Source organism: Bactrocera oleae, chromosome 5, assembly GCF_042242935.1.
Source record: "Bactrocera oleae isolate idBacOlea1 chromosome 5, idBacOlea1, whole genome shotgun sequence".
NCBI classification, from domain to species: domain Eukaryota; kingdom Metazoa; phylum Arthropoda; class Insecta; order Diptera; family Tephritidae; genus Bactrocera; species Bactrocera oleae.
Window position 1 is genome coordinate 15,864,006 of NC_091539.1, and position 13,947 is coordinate 15,877,952.

A 13,947-nucleotide genomic window follows, 5' to 3' on the forward strand; every position below is an offset into this window, starting at 1 on the left:
ATTATTTCAAGCAAAATGTTATCTGCACGCTTTATGTTAATAAATTCAACGTCGTATGTAGAAAATTTTAAATCCAATGGATCAGACAAGTACAAGTACATGGACTAAAATGTAAATATATGCCAAAATTAGCTTATTTTTTTACACTGTTATATCTGCCTAATTTAAACTACGAATATTAATGGTCGAAAACAATTGTTATACTCTCGCAACCTGTTGCTACAGAGTATAATAGTTTTGTTCACCTAACGGTTGTTTGTATCACCTAAAACTAATCGAATTAAATATAGGGTTATGTATATATAAATGATCAGGATGAAGAGACGAGTTGAAATCCGGGTGACTGTCTGTCCGTCCGTCCGTCCGTGCAAGCTCTAACTTGAGTAGAAATTGAGATATCTTTATGAAACTTGGTAGACATGTTTCTTGCTACCTTGAGACGGTTGGTATTGCAGATGGGCGTAATCGGACCAATGCCACGCCCACAAAACGCCATTAATCAAAAACAAATAAATTGCCATAACTAAGCTCCGCAATAAGATACAAGACTGTTATTTGGTACACAGCATCACATTATGGAGGGGCATCTGCAGTTAAATTTTTTTTTTTAAGTGGGCGTGGTCCCGCCCCTAATAGGTTTAATATGCATATCTCCTAAACCGCTAATGCTATAATAACAAAATTCACTGGAAGCAAATGTTTTTAGAACCTTACCTACAGTGTGAAAATAGTTGAAATCGGCTGGCAACTCCGCCCACTCCCCATATAACGGTACTGTTAAAAACTACTAAAAGCGCGATAAATCAAGCACTAAATACGCCAGAGACATTAAATTTTATCTTTGGGATAGTATGAGATGACTTTATAGGAACCGCGTACAAAATTAGACAGTGGGCGTGGCACCGCCTACTTTTAAGTGAAAACCCATATCTTGGCATAACGTTCTTTTCATATTTCTATGTCATAGTGCGAAAATGGGCGAAATCGGACTACAACCACGCCTATTTCCCATATAACACCATTTTCAATTCCATCTGATTATTTCACTTTCCACTATGCATATCAAGCAACAATGATTATATCGGGGTAAAACTTTGTGTGAATAATACGCTTAAAGTATGCCACCTTGTGACAAAAATTGTCTAAATCGAACCAAAACTGTTCAAGCCCCTAAGTACTAAATATGTGAACCCCAGTGCCTATAGTTGACCTTCTACCGAAAATATCAGCCAATCCACAAAGAAATCTCAAACGAGTATACCATTTGACTTTGCGAGAGTATAAAATGTTTGGTTACATCCGAACTTAGCCCTTCCTTACTTGTTTTTTTATTTAATTATATATAATAAGTATATTCAAAATATTCTAAAAACTTCAAAAGTTAAAATAATTGACTTTTCTAATTGCTAATGCAACAAGCTAAGGAGTAAATTACATTTTCTTATTAAAAAATTATTTTTAGAGAATTTGATGTAGTGATTTCTTTGTCATTACTACTTTTTGCGTTGTAGGTAGAAAATCCATTCAACAAAGGAACTCAAATTGTATAAAAATATTTACTAATTCTATTAAAAAGCTACAGATTTTTTTTTTAAATTAAGAAATATAACAAAAAATTACTAAAATTACAAATAAAATATGAAAGTTCATATGATTATCGAATTACTCGATAGCCATGAGGCAATACATTGCATTCTCTAGAAATGAGTAAATATTTGCAAATATGCTGGTAAAAAGAAGTCATAAATCTTTTAAATATGTTATTATATATTATTTTATACTATATAATTATTATATTTTGATAAAATTGTGCGCCCTGCATTAAGACTAGTTTGTGTGAGCGTGATCTAACTCTCGTTTATGTAAATAGCTTTCAATTATTGCAATTTCATTCAAATAAAACAATTCGTAATTGCCTTATGTAAATATGTGTGTACATTTGTATGTGTATGAATTTAGTTTTTATTGTTGACATCAATATATTTATTAGAATTACAATTCATTATCTCTGATTGCAAAAGTCGATTGTCTGAAGATTGTTATCAGCTCATGACGTAGATATACATGTTCATACGGATATGTACAGGTTGGTTGAAAAGTATCTGCGCTTGAAATGAAAAAATACTGTTTTTGGTACGAAATATATTTTTTTATAATAATCTCCCTTAACTTCAATCCACTTATCTGGTAAATACGGTGGATATTCAAGCAATTCATACTTTAATTCATTGAATTTTGTCATTGTTAAAACACCATTGTAAGCAGATGCATTGTCTTGATGAAAAATGATTTTTTGTGCTGCAAACCAAATCCAAAAGGCTGCAATAATATTCAGAGTTGTTTGTTTTACCTTTATGCAGATAATCAATCAACAAAACTCCTTTTGCATCCCAAAAAACTGATGCCATAACTTTCTCTGCTGATCGTTGTGACTTCACCTGCTTTGGAGCTGAAGAACCAACTTCAGTCCACTGTAAACGTTCTTGTTTCAATTTAGGATCATGGTGGTAGATCCAAGTCTCACCCATAGTTATAAAACAACGCAAGATATCAGTTTTATTCTGCTTAAAACGCTCCAAATTATGCTGAGAAATTTGTTTTCCAATTAGTTTTTGTTGTATTGTGTGCGGTACTAACTTTCCAAATAGCTTTTTCATATGTATTTCACCATTTACATTATGAAGTACTTGTTTGTCTGTGATGCCTATGGCATAAGCAATTTCACGCTTAGTCAAACTGGGATCTTCATCAACAATGTTATGAACTTGCTCAATGATTTCTGGTGTGGTTGCGGTTTTTGGTCATCCTTCACGTGGATCGTCTTCAAGCCTAATATGACCACGGTTAAATTCACCAGCCCAAAATTTAACGGTGCGTTTTGAAGGTGGGGACTCCTTGTACATTTCTAATAATCGTTCATTTGTGCATTTAAACCTTTCAAAACAAAGAATCTAATCACTGCGCGTTATTCAATTTGTTCCATATTAAAATAATACTCTGACACGTTATCTTCAAATGGCTTGTAAACAAAGAATTAATTGACAGAATGACTTGTAACTTTGCATGTGTTCTCACGACAGATGTACCAACTTGAGAAAAAACAATTCGGAGCTAGTAGTGCTTTTTCTTGGTGAGATTAACCAACCTGTACTTATATATACATATAATAGGTATAGTATTTAAAACCGGTACAAGTTGGAATTGGGGGTTTCGGATAAAAATATGTATGTGTTAAGTGTCCACAGAGATATGTCCTATTATTTATACACTCAAAAAATTCAGTAGAACTTTTTGTAAACTGTTGCTCATATGAAATATTTTTTGTGTGTTGTAGAAGTTCTTTAGATTTCTTTAAAATAAGTCACGATCATAAATTTGTTTATGATTAATAATTAACAAAACATCATTTTAGTTAATTTTTTTTAAACTGAAAAATGCGATAAGAGCATTTATAGATGTGTTTTAACTGATGTTGTATCGACATTGTTTATATTTTAATCGTCTTTATATCAAAAGTTAGATTTAATTCACAGAAGAAAATTTAGTAAATTCGCGACGAACGTACAAATTAATCCAATTATCTTAAAGAAAAATATTAAAAAATTCTAATGAACGTAATTTTTCCCGTTTTTATACCCTGAACAGGGTATATTAAGTTTGCCACGAAGTTTGTAACACCCCAAAGGAAACGTCGGAGACCCTATAAAATATATACATTAGTGATCAGCATGATGAGCTGAGTTGATTTAGCCATGTCCGTTTGTCTGCCCGTCTGTATATACGTGAACTAGTCCCTCAGTTTTTAAGCTATCGATTTGAAATTTTGCACCTGTCCTTCTCTCACTAAGAAGCTGCTCATTTGTCGGAACCGATATTGGACCACTATGGCATATAGCTGCCATACAAACTGAACAATCGGCTTTAAGCGCTTGTATGAGAAACTTTTATATTTTTTATTTGACAAAATATCTTCACGAAATTAGGCATGGATTATTGTTTAATTCAACTATGTAATCTCCGAACGATCCTGAACGATCGGAGTAAAGTGCTTGCACGGAAAACTTTTTCATTTGCCGAGGTATCTTCACGAAATTGGATCGGAATCAAGGATCCTTTGTTTTTGTGAAGGGTATTTTAGCTTCGGTGCAATCGAAGTTAACACTTTTTCTTGTTTGATGCTTCATTTTACGATATGTCTTACAAATTTGAGCAATGTGGCCAAGTAAGTAGTATCTTCTAAAAATTTCAGTTATTACCTTAAAACCGTGACAAGATATTTGTTTTTTGACGATTTACATCAGCTTTTTGAAGCAAAATCAGAATTGTAATAATTTATTTTTTGAATACTTATTTCTTTTTTTAACCAGAGACCGTAATCATTATAAGTTTTATTTAAAACATCACGTAATAATCATTATACATTGAGTTTTACGATTTTCTTCACCGATAATGATTAGTTTTACAATAACTCATAAATAATTATTATTTTTGAGAAAAAAAAAAATAAAAATCAAAAATAATCATTATTTATGATTTGTATTTTTTTTACTCAAAATAAAACTTACTTTTGATCACAGGTTTCTTATGAAGTATTTTGCTAAGTTTTTTGCATGCCCTTTTTTTTGTATCTGTTTTATTTTTTTGTAAGTAGATTCTAAGTGCTTGATATTTTCATTTAAAAATCGCAACAATAACCATTATTGAAATTTGACCTTTTTGAAATTTTATTATTCACCTTTTCCATGATATGCCGTTATTTACTATTTATGACAGCAAGCGTCACATAACATCATTCTTGTGAAAATATTTTGTATGATTTCTTATCAATTTATTGGCACATGTTTACGAATTCAGAACTGAGTTATTATTTTTCCAAGTGTAGTTTTAGACCTGACGAGAATCATGTCATTCACACAAACACGGTTGGCTCTTTGAATAATCTGAATTTTCTCTCCTGAAAATTTTAAAAGAGACAAGACAAATTATAAAAACTCTTTGAATAACAGTATACTTGATTATCAATTGCTTTAAATAATGCGTTAAGCAAAATTAAACAATTTTAATAATTGCTTCAGAGGTTTGCTTAGTTTGACGACTATTCATGGGAGTAACTATGTACGCATACATGTTTAGTGTGTGCATTTGTTTTCAACCGTGTAGTAAAACAGAAGTTTTCTTAATCGAAAAAATAAATTTCAGTATAGAAATAAATATTTTGCAGGCAACACGTGTTTGTTTTCTGCGTTCTTCGTTGTTTATTCGCCTCATTCCGTGTCTATTCGCATTCGTTTGATTTTTTAATTTTAGACGGTAATTAATTTTTGTGTGAACTTATATATTTACCTATGTTTAAATGTATAAAAAATAGAAAAGAAGTGATTGATTTAGTGAATTGTGAATAGTTTTGAAAGTAGTCCTTGTGAATGTCATATGATTAATTTGTATGATTTTATATGAAGTATGGTATATGTATTTAATTTGCCTAATCCTTTAGATATAGTAGCAGCAGTTACAACTAGCTTTGTAAAATTTGATTCGAAGAGAACATACTTCACGAACACGAATTCTTCATTTAGCACCAAAATATAGAAAGTATCAGCCAAAGGCGGTTTTAGGAAATATTATTAATTTGACTTATTGGCAATATTGACGGTATTAGTACTGTTAACACGGAATCAATTGTGCATCGATTTATATAAACTGCATTCAAATACATATATTTTAATTAGTTTTCAATATTCAGGTTGTGCGTCATCATTACTTCCTCCCCACTAAACTATAACTTTTTATACTGTTTGTGTTTTATTGTAAATTTAGAATTTCTATAATTAAGCCTATAGAAAATAGGAATATCGTATGATCCGCATTTAAGCGTTGACTATTGATTAGATTTGATCTTCTCCTAACCTGAGTTCATGTAGTTGATAAGTTATCAGACCAATAGGGTCCATATAACAGTATAAAATGGTTCATGTGTAAACAGTTATAGATTTACCGCCACTAATAGCCCACTTAACTCGGAATTTTTTCAAGTTCTGTTAGAAAGTACAAGTAAACTGCAATTATGCTGAGAAGGAAATCGGATACCACTGGTCAAGTCAGCAAGTGGCGTTTTGCTACAATTAAGGAAGATAATAACATTGCAGATTTAGAAAGAAGAAAATCGGACACGATGAGTCAAGGTAGGGAGCGAGTAGGACTTAAATACAAACAATATTTTTAACAATATCGTATGAAAAGTGAAACGTTTCATATATTTTTCGAATACCAAAATATAGCTTTAAAACTTGGCCCGCACCTTGAAACTTACATTGTTTAGTTGTTATTTAAATATGGTCTAATAATGTTCTTCTGTTTCTCACCATACGTTTTTGTTGGAGTATGGAATTTAGTAAAAACTTTTAAAATTTTACTTTCGATTTCATCCTTCAATTAGCGATATCAATAACAGATATTGACTGAATTCGTATGGTGTAATATATATTATGTAATATAGTTACACATAAATATATGAGGACACTCATCCCCTACCTCTTTGGCGTTGTATGCATATGTGATTTTAATAGTGTTTATATGGAAATTTCTTTTTGTTCTGAATTTTATTTGCAGAAAGCAAATCGCACAAGTATAAAGCCTAACCAAACCGAACTCAATACGAAACGAAAGCAGTGAAACTTATAGAGAAATCTGTTTTAGACTTTCTGCCAACCGCAAAAGAACCACGAGACTGCTCTACAAACAATAGGCTTGGCCAAGCGGCCTGCAGGCAGGCAAACAGGCAGAAGACAGGGTGTAGTTAAATTTGTGTTTTACGCACTGGTCGGCCTAAGCATCTTTAAATATTCACAACGTCCACCAAATTTCGTTAGAAACGAAATAAAGACTACATTAATAAAATAAGAAATTTTGATATAATAATATCCATTTTCTGGGCAACATTTACATGCTTAAAATTCCATAAATGTAACTGTCACAAAGTGGTAAACCGCAGCAGCTAGTTAGTGATTTAAAGAGAACTTAATATATTTTTTGATTAATACTGTCTAAGTTTGAATTTTAAAAGGACTATTTATGAATACTATTGAACGTACCAATGTAATCGTATCATCAGAATCATCATCATCATCATCAACATTATCATCTCCATCACCATCTTCTTCATTGTCTTTATCAACGACAGTTATATCACCATCATTAAACGAACTGGCTTCATTAAACACTATCAGTTCGTCAACAACGACGAAGACTGCGACGACAGCATCACAGTCATCCACTGCGTTCTCATTGCCAGCAGATACATTGACAACATTTTCATCATCTCCTTACAGAAAAGATCAGTCTAGCGCACTTAGCACTAACACTCAAGCTCATATACACGACCAAACGCAGACGACGCAACAACCACTTTTGGTTGCATCCCCGACACCACCGCCCACACCGCCTCCATCTATTATCGATTCATATTCATCATCCGCCTCCACATCACCTTGCTCATCAACCACCTCAGCATCCTTTCCCCAAACGTCCATTGAAAAGTTCAAGAATCAAGAAACACAAACCCAATTGACCCTCACAAATTCCCTACTGCTCTCCTCCACAGCATCTGTCGTTGCCGCTGCAATCAAAAACCAGTCCCTTGTACGCTCTGTGACCGCCACTAGCATAATGGATATGCCCTTCAACACATCACCCTCGCTGCGCGTGCGTACCACCTCGCTCAATCAATTGAAGAAAACAGCTGATCTTGCCATTGGAAATGAGTTACATGTCTGTCCAAGCATCATGTCTGATGAATTGCGAAAATTGCTACCGCCAACATCTGAAACGGTGATGACTAAGCCATTTCCGGTACGAGGTGAACGAGCCATTACCGACGTTACTACACCGCATGTAATTGCTATGGTCGGTTTGCCGGCTCGTGGTAAAACTTTTATCTCGAAAAAACTTGCGCGTTACTTAAATTGGATAGGCATTTCAACGCGCGTTTTCAATTTGGGCGAATACCGTCGTTGTGCGACAACAGCTTACAAGTCACATGAGTTTTTTCGCGCTGATAATGAAGAGGCAATGGCCATACGAAATCGCTGTGCTAACCACGCACTTCACGACTCCTGCGAATGGCTGCTGAGCGGCTTGGGCAGCGTTGCCGTGTTTGATGCGACGAACTCGACATGTGATCGTCGTCAACTAATCTATGATACTGTCGTTAAACAACATAACTTCCGCTTGTTCTTTGTGGAATCTATCTGTGACGATCCAAACATTATCGAACAAAACATTAAAGAAGTAAAGGTGAGCTCTCCCGATTATTACAATATGAACACAGAGCTTGTGGTACGCGACTTTCTACAACGTATTGAACACTACGAAGAACGCTACCAACCGATTGACGAGGAAACGGAATCGCATCTTAGCTTTTTAAAGATTTATAATGCAGGCAAAAAGACCGTAGTGTATAACAACGAGGGTCATGTAGAATCACGTATAGTTTATTACTTGATGAACACTCACATAACGCCACGTACTATATATTTGACGCGTCATGGCGAAAGTGAACATAATCTAAAGGGACTTATTGGTGGCGATTCGAATCTTAGTGAACGTGGACGTCAATACGCCAAGGCATTGTCCTCGTACATTGAACAGCAACACATTGATGGATTACGCGTTTGGACTTCGTGGATGAAACGTGCTATACAGACTGTGGCGGATGTAAAGGCTCCACAAGAACGTTGGAAGGCGCTAAATGAAATTGATGCCGGTCATTGTGAAGAGATGACCTACGAACAGATCAAAGAAAAATTTCCTGAAGAATTCAAGGCACGCGACTTAAACAAGTTTGCTTATCGTTATCCACGCGGGGAAAGCTATGAGGATTTGGTAGCGCGTCTTGAGCCGGTTATAATGGAGTTGGAACGTCAAGGTAATGTGTTGGTAGTATCGCATCAAGCGGTTTTGCGTTGTTTATTTGCTTACTTCTTGGATAAGTCTGCCGATGAGCTTCCATATTTGTTTGTGCCGCTTCATACAGTCATCAAGCTGACACCGGTAGCTTATGGATGTAAGGTGGAGCACATTAAGTTGCCAATTGATGCGGTTGATACACATCGTCCGAAACCGAAGATACCCGGTGATGTGTCTCTGGGCCTGGATGGATTGAGTGGTGAATTGGTGGCACCCGATGGCGTGGGTAAGGTTTTGATTGTGGGTGACGATGTCAACTCGGCAAATGGCAGTAACAGAGCTATGGGCAATGGATTGGCGGTGGTGACAGAGGGCGTGGTTGTTGGCTCGAAGGATGCAGCTAAGAACAAAGCGGCTTACCTCTGACGGCAACAGCCAGGTACTCCACTCAAACGAGGACTGCTGGCAAACCTCCAAAAGGTTAATACATTATAAGATAATGCAACATAAGCAAACATATAACAAATGTACATTAAGCATTCTAACTAAATTTGTAATGATGAACATTTAGATTGAATAGTTACCTGATAGTTGATGGTGATTTTGCACATGAGTTTTTTTATAACTAATTAGTGATATGGAACTGTTTAAGAGGTTCATTAATGGCCCAAAAGTTTACTATTGCAACTTGTATATGACTGGACTCGATTTTGTATGCTCATAGTATAGTTTTAGCTAAATGCTAATAAATTATATGTACTTATGTATGTAATAGTACGCTTTTGCGAGAATGTTTTCGTCTAGTTACGTGCTGAGTACACACATACCCATCTATACACGCATATTTCAATCGTATATTATTATACCCAAAGGTTTAAAAATTAAACATATAGTTAATAATAAATTTTAATGATTGTAATACATACCCCAAAAACTATCAGTTTTAAACTTATTTTCGTAAATTTGTGCTAACAGTTTTTTTGCGAATGTTTGTATTTTAATGAAGATGTGAAATTTGTATTCAATATAATTTATTAAATTTTTTTGCAGAGGTAAGAAGACTAGGCTGAAACTATTTTGTAGCTAACAGCAAACTACTCAAAATAATAATTGTTGTAGCCTAATACAAACTAAAATACATATATTTTGTAAAATTAAGATTTTTGTCATTAATTGAAAACAACACCTACTGTACTGAATCCCAAATAAATTATTGTATGATGAAGATACTGCATGGTTTTATTTAATTTCCATGGGGGTCCGTATGCATCCATAAAAAAAAAAAAATAAATGTTAAAAAAAGCATTGAAGCAAAGAATTGTTTATATCATACCAGATATTCGCATTGTTTATGCGAGGATATTTTTAAAGGTTTTAAGCGATGGTCAAATACTTGTATTTATTTTGGCCTTAATATAGATTTTGTAGCTGTTACGGCTGCATAAATATTCGCTTCGTACTTTAATTTTTTATCGGTCGGAACTATCTCCTTTATAGATTGATAATAAATTACTTTTGCTGGGTTTTAGACTGCCCGAACACGTCATTTCATCAACAGTTCTAGAAACAAAGTGTTATTTATTGCCAATAAAACTGTTCTCAAACACATTTGGACTTATCTGATCATTGGGTCTACTTACTACTTTTGCCTTCATCGGTAAAATTCAAACTAAAACGATATCCCTTTTTTACTTTTATTTCGAATTTTTATAATTTCCAACTTCAAAAAATTTAATTTAAGGCTTCAAATATTCTGAAGATTACTATTTTTGAAATTCTTCGTGAAATAATAATAATTCTGACAGAATTGCTGCCTCTAGCTATTAAACTTGTTGTTCGTTGTTCTTATTTAGTTTAATAATTTATATTTTAATTCAGTTTTCAGAACTGCCAGAGTTTCATTATGTAAAAAACTGCATAAGAAGCGAGCTGTTAAACAACTTCAGTTATACGAAGGTTGCCTTATAGATTTAGGGAATATTAATCATTAAAAATTTGCGATTACGATTCATCACCTGTCACGATATCATAGACGTGTTTTGAAGCATCGCTATCGTACCCTGAACAGGGTATATTAAGTTTGCCACGAAGTTTGTAACACCTAGAAGGAAACGTCGGAGACCCTATAAAATGTATATATAAATGATCAGCATGATGAGCTGAGTTGATTTAGCCATGTCCGTCTATCTGTCTGTCCGTCTGTTCGTCTGTCTGTATATATACAAACTAGTCCCTCAGTTTTTAAGCTATCGATATGAAATTTTGCACCTGTCCTTTTCTCTTAAAGAAGCTGCTCATTTGTCGGAACGACCAAAATCGGACCACTATAGCATATAGCTGCCATACAAACTGAACAATCGGAATCAAGTGTTTGTATGGAAAACTCTTTCATTTGACGAGGTATCGTCACGAAATTTGGCATGTTTTATTATTTAAGGCAATAATACAATCTCCGAAGAAATTGTATAGATCGGATCACTATAGCATATAGCTGCCATACAAACTGAACAATCGGAATCAAGTGCTTGTATGGAAAACTCTTTCATTTGACGAGGTATCTTCACGAAATTTGGCATGTATTATTAGTTAAGGCATTAATCCAATCTCCGAAGAAATTGTATAGATCGGATCACTATAGCATATAGCTGCCATACAAATTGAACAATCGGAATCAAGTGCTTGTATGGAAAACTCTTTCATTTGACGAAATTTGGCATGGATTATTATTTAAGGCATTAATCCAATCTCCGAAGAAATTGTATGGATCGGATGACTATAGCATATAGCTGCCACACAAACTGAAGAATCGGAATCTAGTGCTTGTATGGGAAACTCTTTCATTTGGCGAGGTATCTTCACGAAATTTGGCATGTATTATTAGTTAAGGCAATAATCTAATCGCCGAAGAAATTGTATAGATCGGATGACTATGACATATAGCTGAACGATCGGAGTAAAGTTCTTGCTTAAGGCAACAAATTATTCTCCGCAGAAATTGGTCAGATCAGATCACTATATCATATAGCTGCCATACAAATTGAACGTTCGGAATCAAGTTCATGTAAGGGGCCTTTGTATTTGTGAAGGGTATTATAGCTTCGGTGCGGCCAATCGACACGAACCTTTTTTTGAGCGACTGTCAAATTGCGTGGGATCTAACGTTAATTTTTGACAGTCAAATCTTCGTACAATATTGAATGTGTGCTAGTTCCACTAATACCTACGAGTATAGTTGTCTCAATCCCATGTTAGGTTACACGACGATTGTGCAATGTCAGTTTGCGCACAGTATCAATAGTTTCCGGGACAACTGATTTTGGACGACCTTCAAGAAATTCGTCTTGAAGTGAACAACGACCTCGATTAAATTCGCTATACCAACGATGAACACTGGTCCTTCATGGAGCTTCACCGCCAAAAATTTAATTAGGTTCATTGATGCACTGTTAATGAGTTAATCAACACCCAAAGTTGTAAAAAATAATCGCGCTAAAAAGTGCTAAAAATACTTCCTCCCAGCAAATTTGATTGTGTTAGCTTCAGCGGTTTGACAGATATGTACATTAAACCCTTTAGGGGCCGGGGCTACGCCAAGGAGCTTATGTAGCAAGCTTCATCAATATATCTCAATTTATACTCAAGTATCTTGCACAGAAAAAAGTTACAAACATCAGTTGAAGCGAATAAAATCGTTTTAAAAAGGCAACTTACGTACCTTATTTTTTACAATATCACATATAGACACATAAACGAACTAACGTCATCTGACATCAAATATACTTGTAGTTAAAATTCAAAAATGAAAAGGTAAGTAAATTTTTTTAAAAGCAACACTTGATATGCTAAAGTACTTTTCAGCAAAAGATAAAAGTTTACGCACATACATATGTCGCACAAGCAATTAAATTTTTTCGAGTAAATGAAATTTAATGTTTTAATTTAAAAGCGTTGTTAAATATTAATCATCATATATTATATATATTAATCTCATAACCGGATACCCTCCGTCGCAGTGTTTTTGTCCGGCTATGGGAGCTATCCACATATGGGGCGAGGCAAAAACTTGTGTCTAAAATGAATTCTTAGTGTCATAAAAAAGAACAGGAGTTATACTTTATTAAATGCTGTATATTTTACAAAATTATTTGTTTTTCGGAAAGACAATTATATATATACATACATACTAGAAGATCCGGCCGCGCGTTGCTGTGGCTATGGTATACCATACAGAGTACAGGAGAGAGGAGGGAAGATCGGGGTCCCGAATTCTCAGGGGAGCCCAGTGCTTTGCAAAAATTTTTTGCAAATTTTTTCTCCAATAATTCACTACAATTGTTTCCATTATGAATCACTATATTTCATAAGAATATTTGTTAGTAATGTTGTTATTTAAAATTATGCTTCTCAGCGGTCATCATCAATTGAAAAACAAAATTATTGAGATTAAGTTTGAAATAATTTTTTCTCAAAATAAATATAATATTATTTCAATAAATTAATGGATCAGGGAGCCCCCACTCTAAACCCCCCGAGCCGGTTTTTTTTCTCTACTATAGATATACATAAAATATTTTAATCTATGTAGTTAACATATGTATTTAATAGGTTAGTCTGGTAGGCTAATAGGCCAAGCGTGGTCCTTACTGAACTCGAAGTCTTACCGGTTCCACATATGGTAGTGCGTTCAAGAAAAAATACCACCTTGTTCATTAGCAATAATCAATATGGTGAACTTTTATACATATAGTTGATTCAGTCATGCGATGCTATCGCTATGATATACATTAAATACTTTTGCTTATAAAGGGTGGCTCTATTAGCTCTAGATTGGAATAAATTGGAAAATACAGTTTTTATACTTTTGCAATAGTTACGTGAACAAAACGTAACGGTGGTTTGTATCACCTAAAAATAATCGAGTTAGATAAAGGGTTATATATGTATATATAAATGATCAGGAGACGAGCTGAATTCCGAGTGACTGTCTGTCTCCATCTGTGCAAGCGATAACTTGAGTAAAAAGTAAGATATCTTGATGAAACT

At 34.2% G+C, this 13,947-nt stretch overlaps 2 protein-coding genes across 8 annotated transcripts in view; both read left to right on the forward strand.

The window, feature by feature from the left end:
- Positions 1-10,131, forward strand: part of Pfrx (6-phosphofructo-2-kinase/fructose-2,6-biphosphatase) — a 41,082-nt gene extending 30,951 nt beyond the window's left edge. For 2 of the 7 annotated variants that reach the window (XM_070110602.1, XM_014240428.3), the window contains exon 2: positions 6,610-10,131. In XM_070110602.1, coding sequence (XP_069966703.1) covers positions 7,072-9,330 — 2,259 coding nt within the window. In that variant the 5' untranslated portion in view covers positions 6,610-7,071 and the 3' untranslated portion in view covers positions 9,331-10,131. Of the gene's footprint in view, positions 1-5,024; positions 5,311-5,790; positions 6,183-6,609 lie in introns of those variants that run through there. The other 5 variants (XM_036371303.2, XM_036371305.2, XM_014240426.3 and 2 more) reach the window with 5 other exon arrangements.
- The window catches only part of LOC106621527 (titin homolog), a 73,201-nt gene that overhangs the window by 29,394 nt on the left and 29,860 nt on the right, over positions 1-13,947 (forward strand). The window lies entirely within an intron of this gene.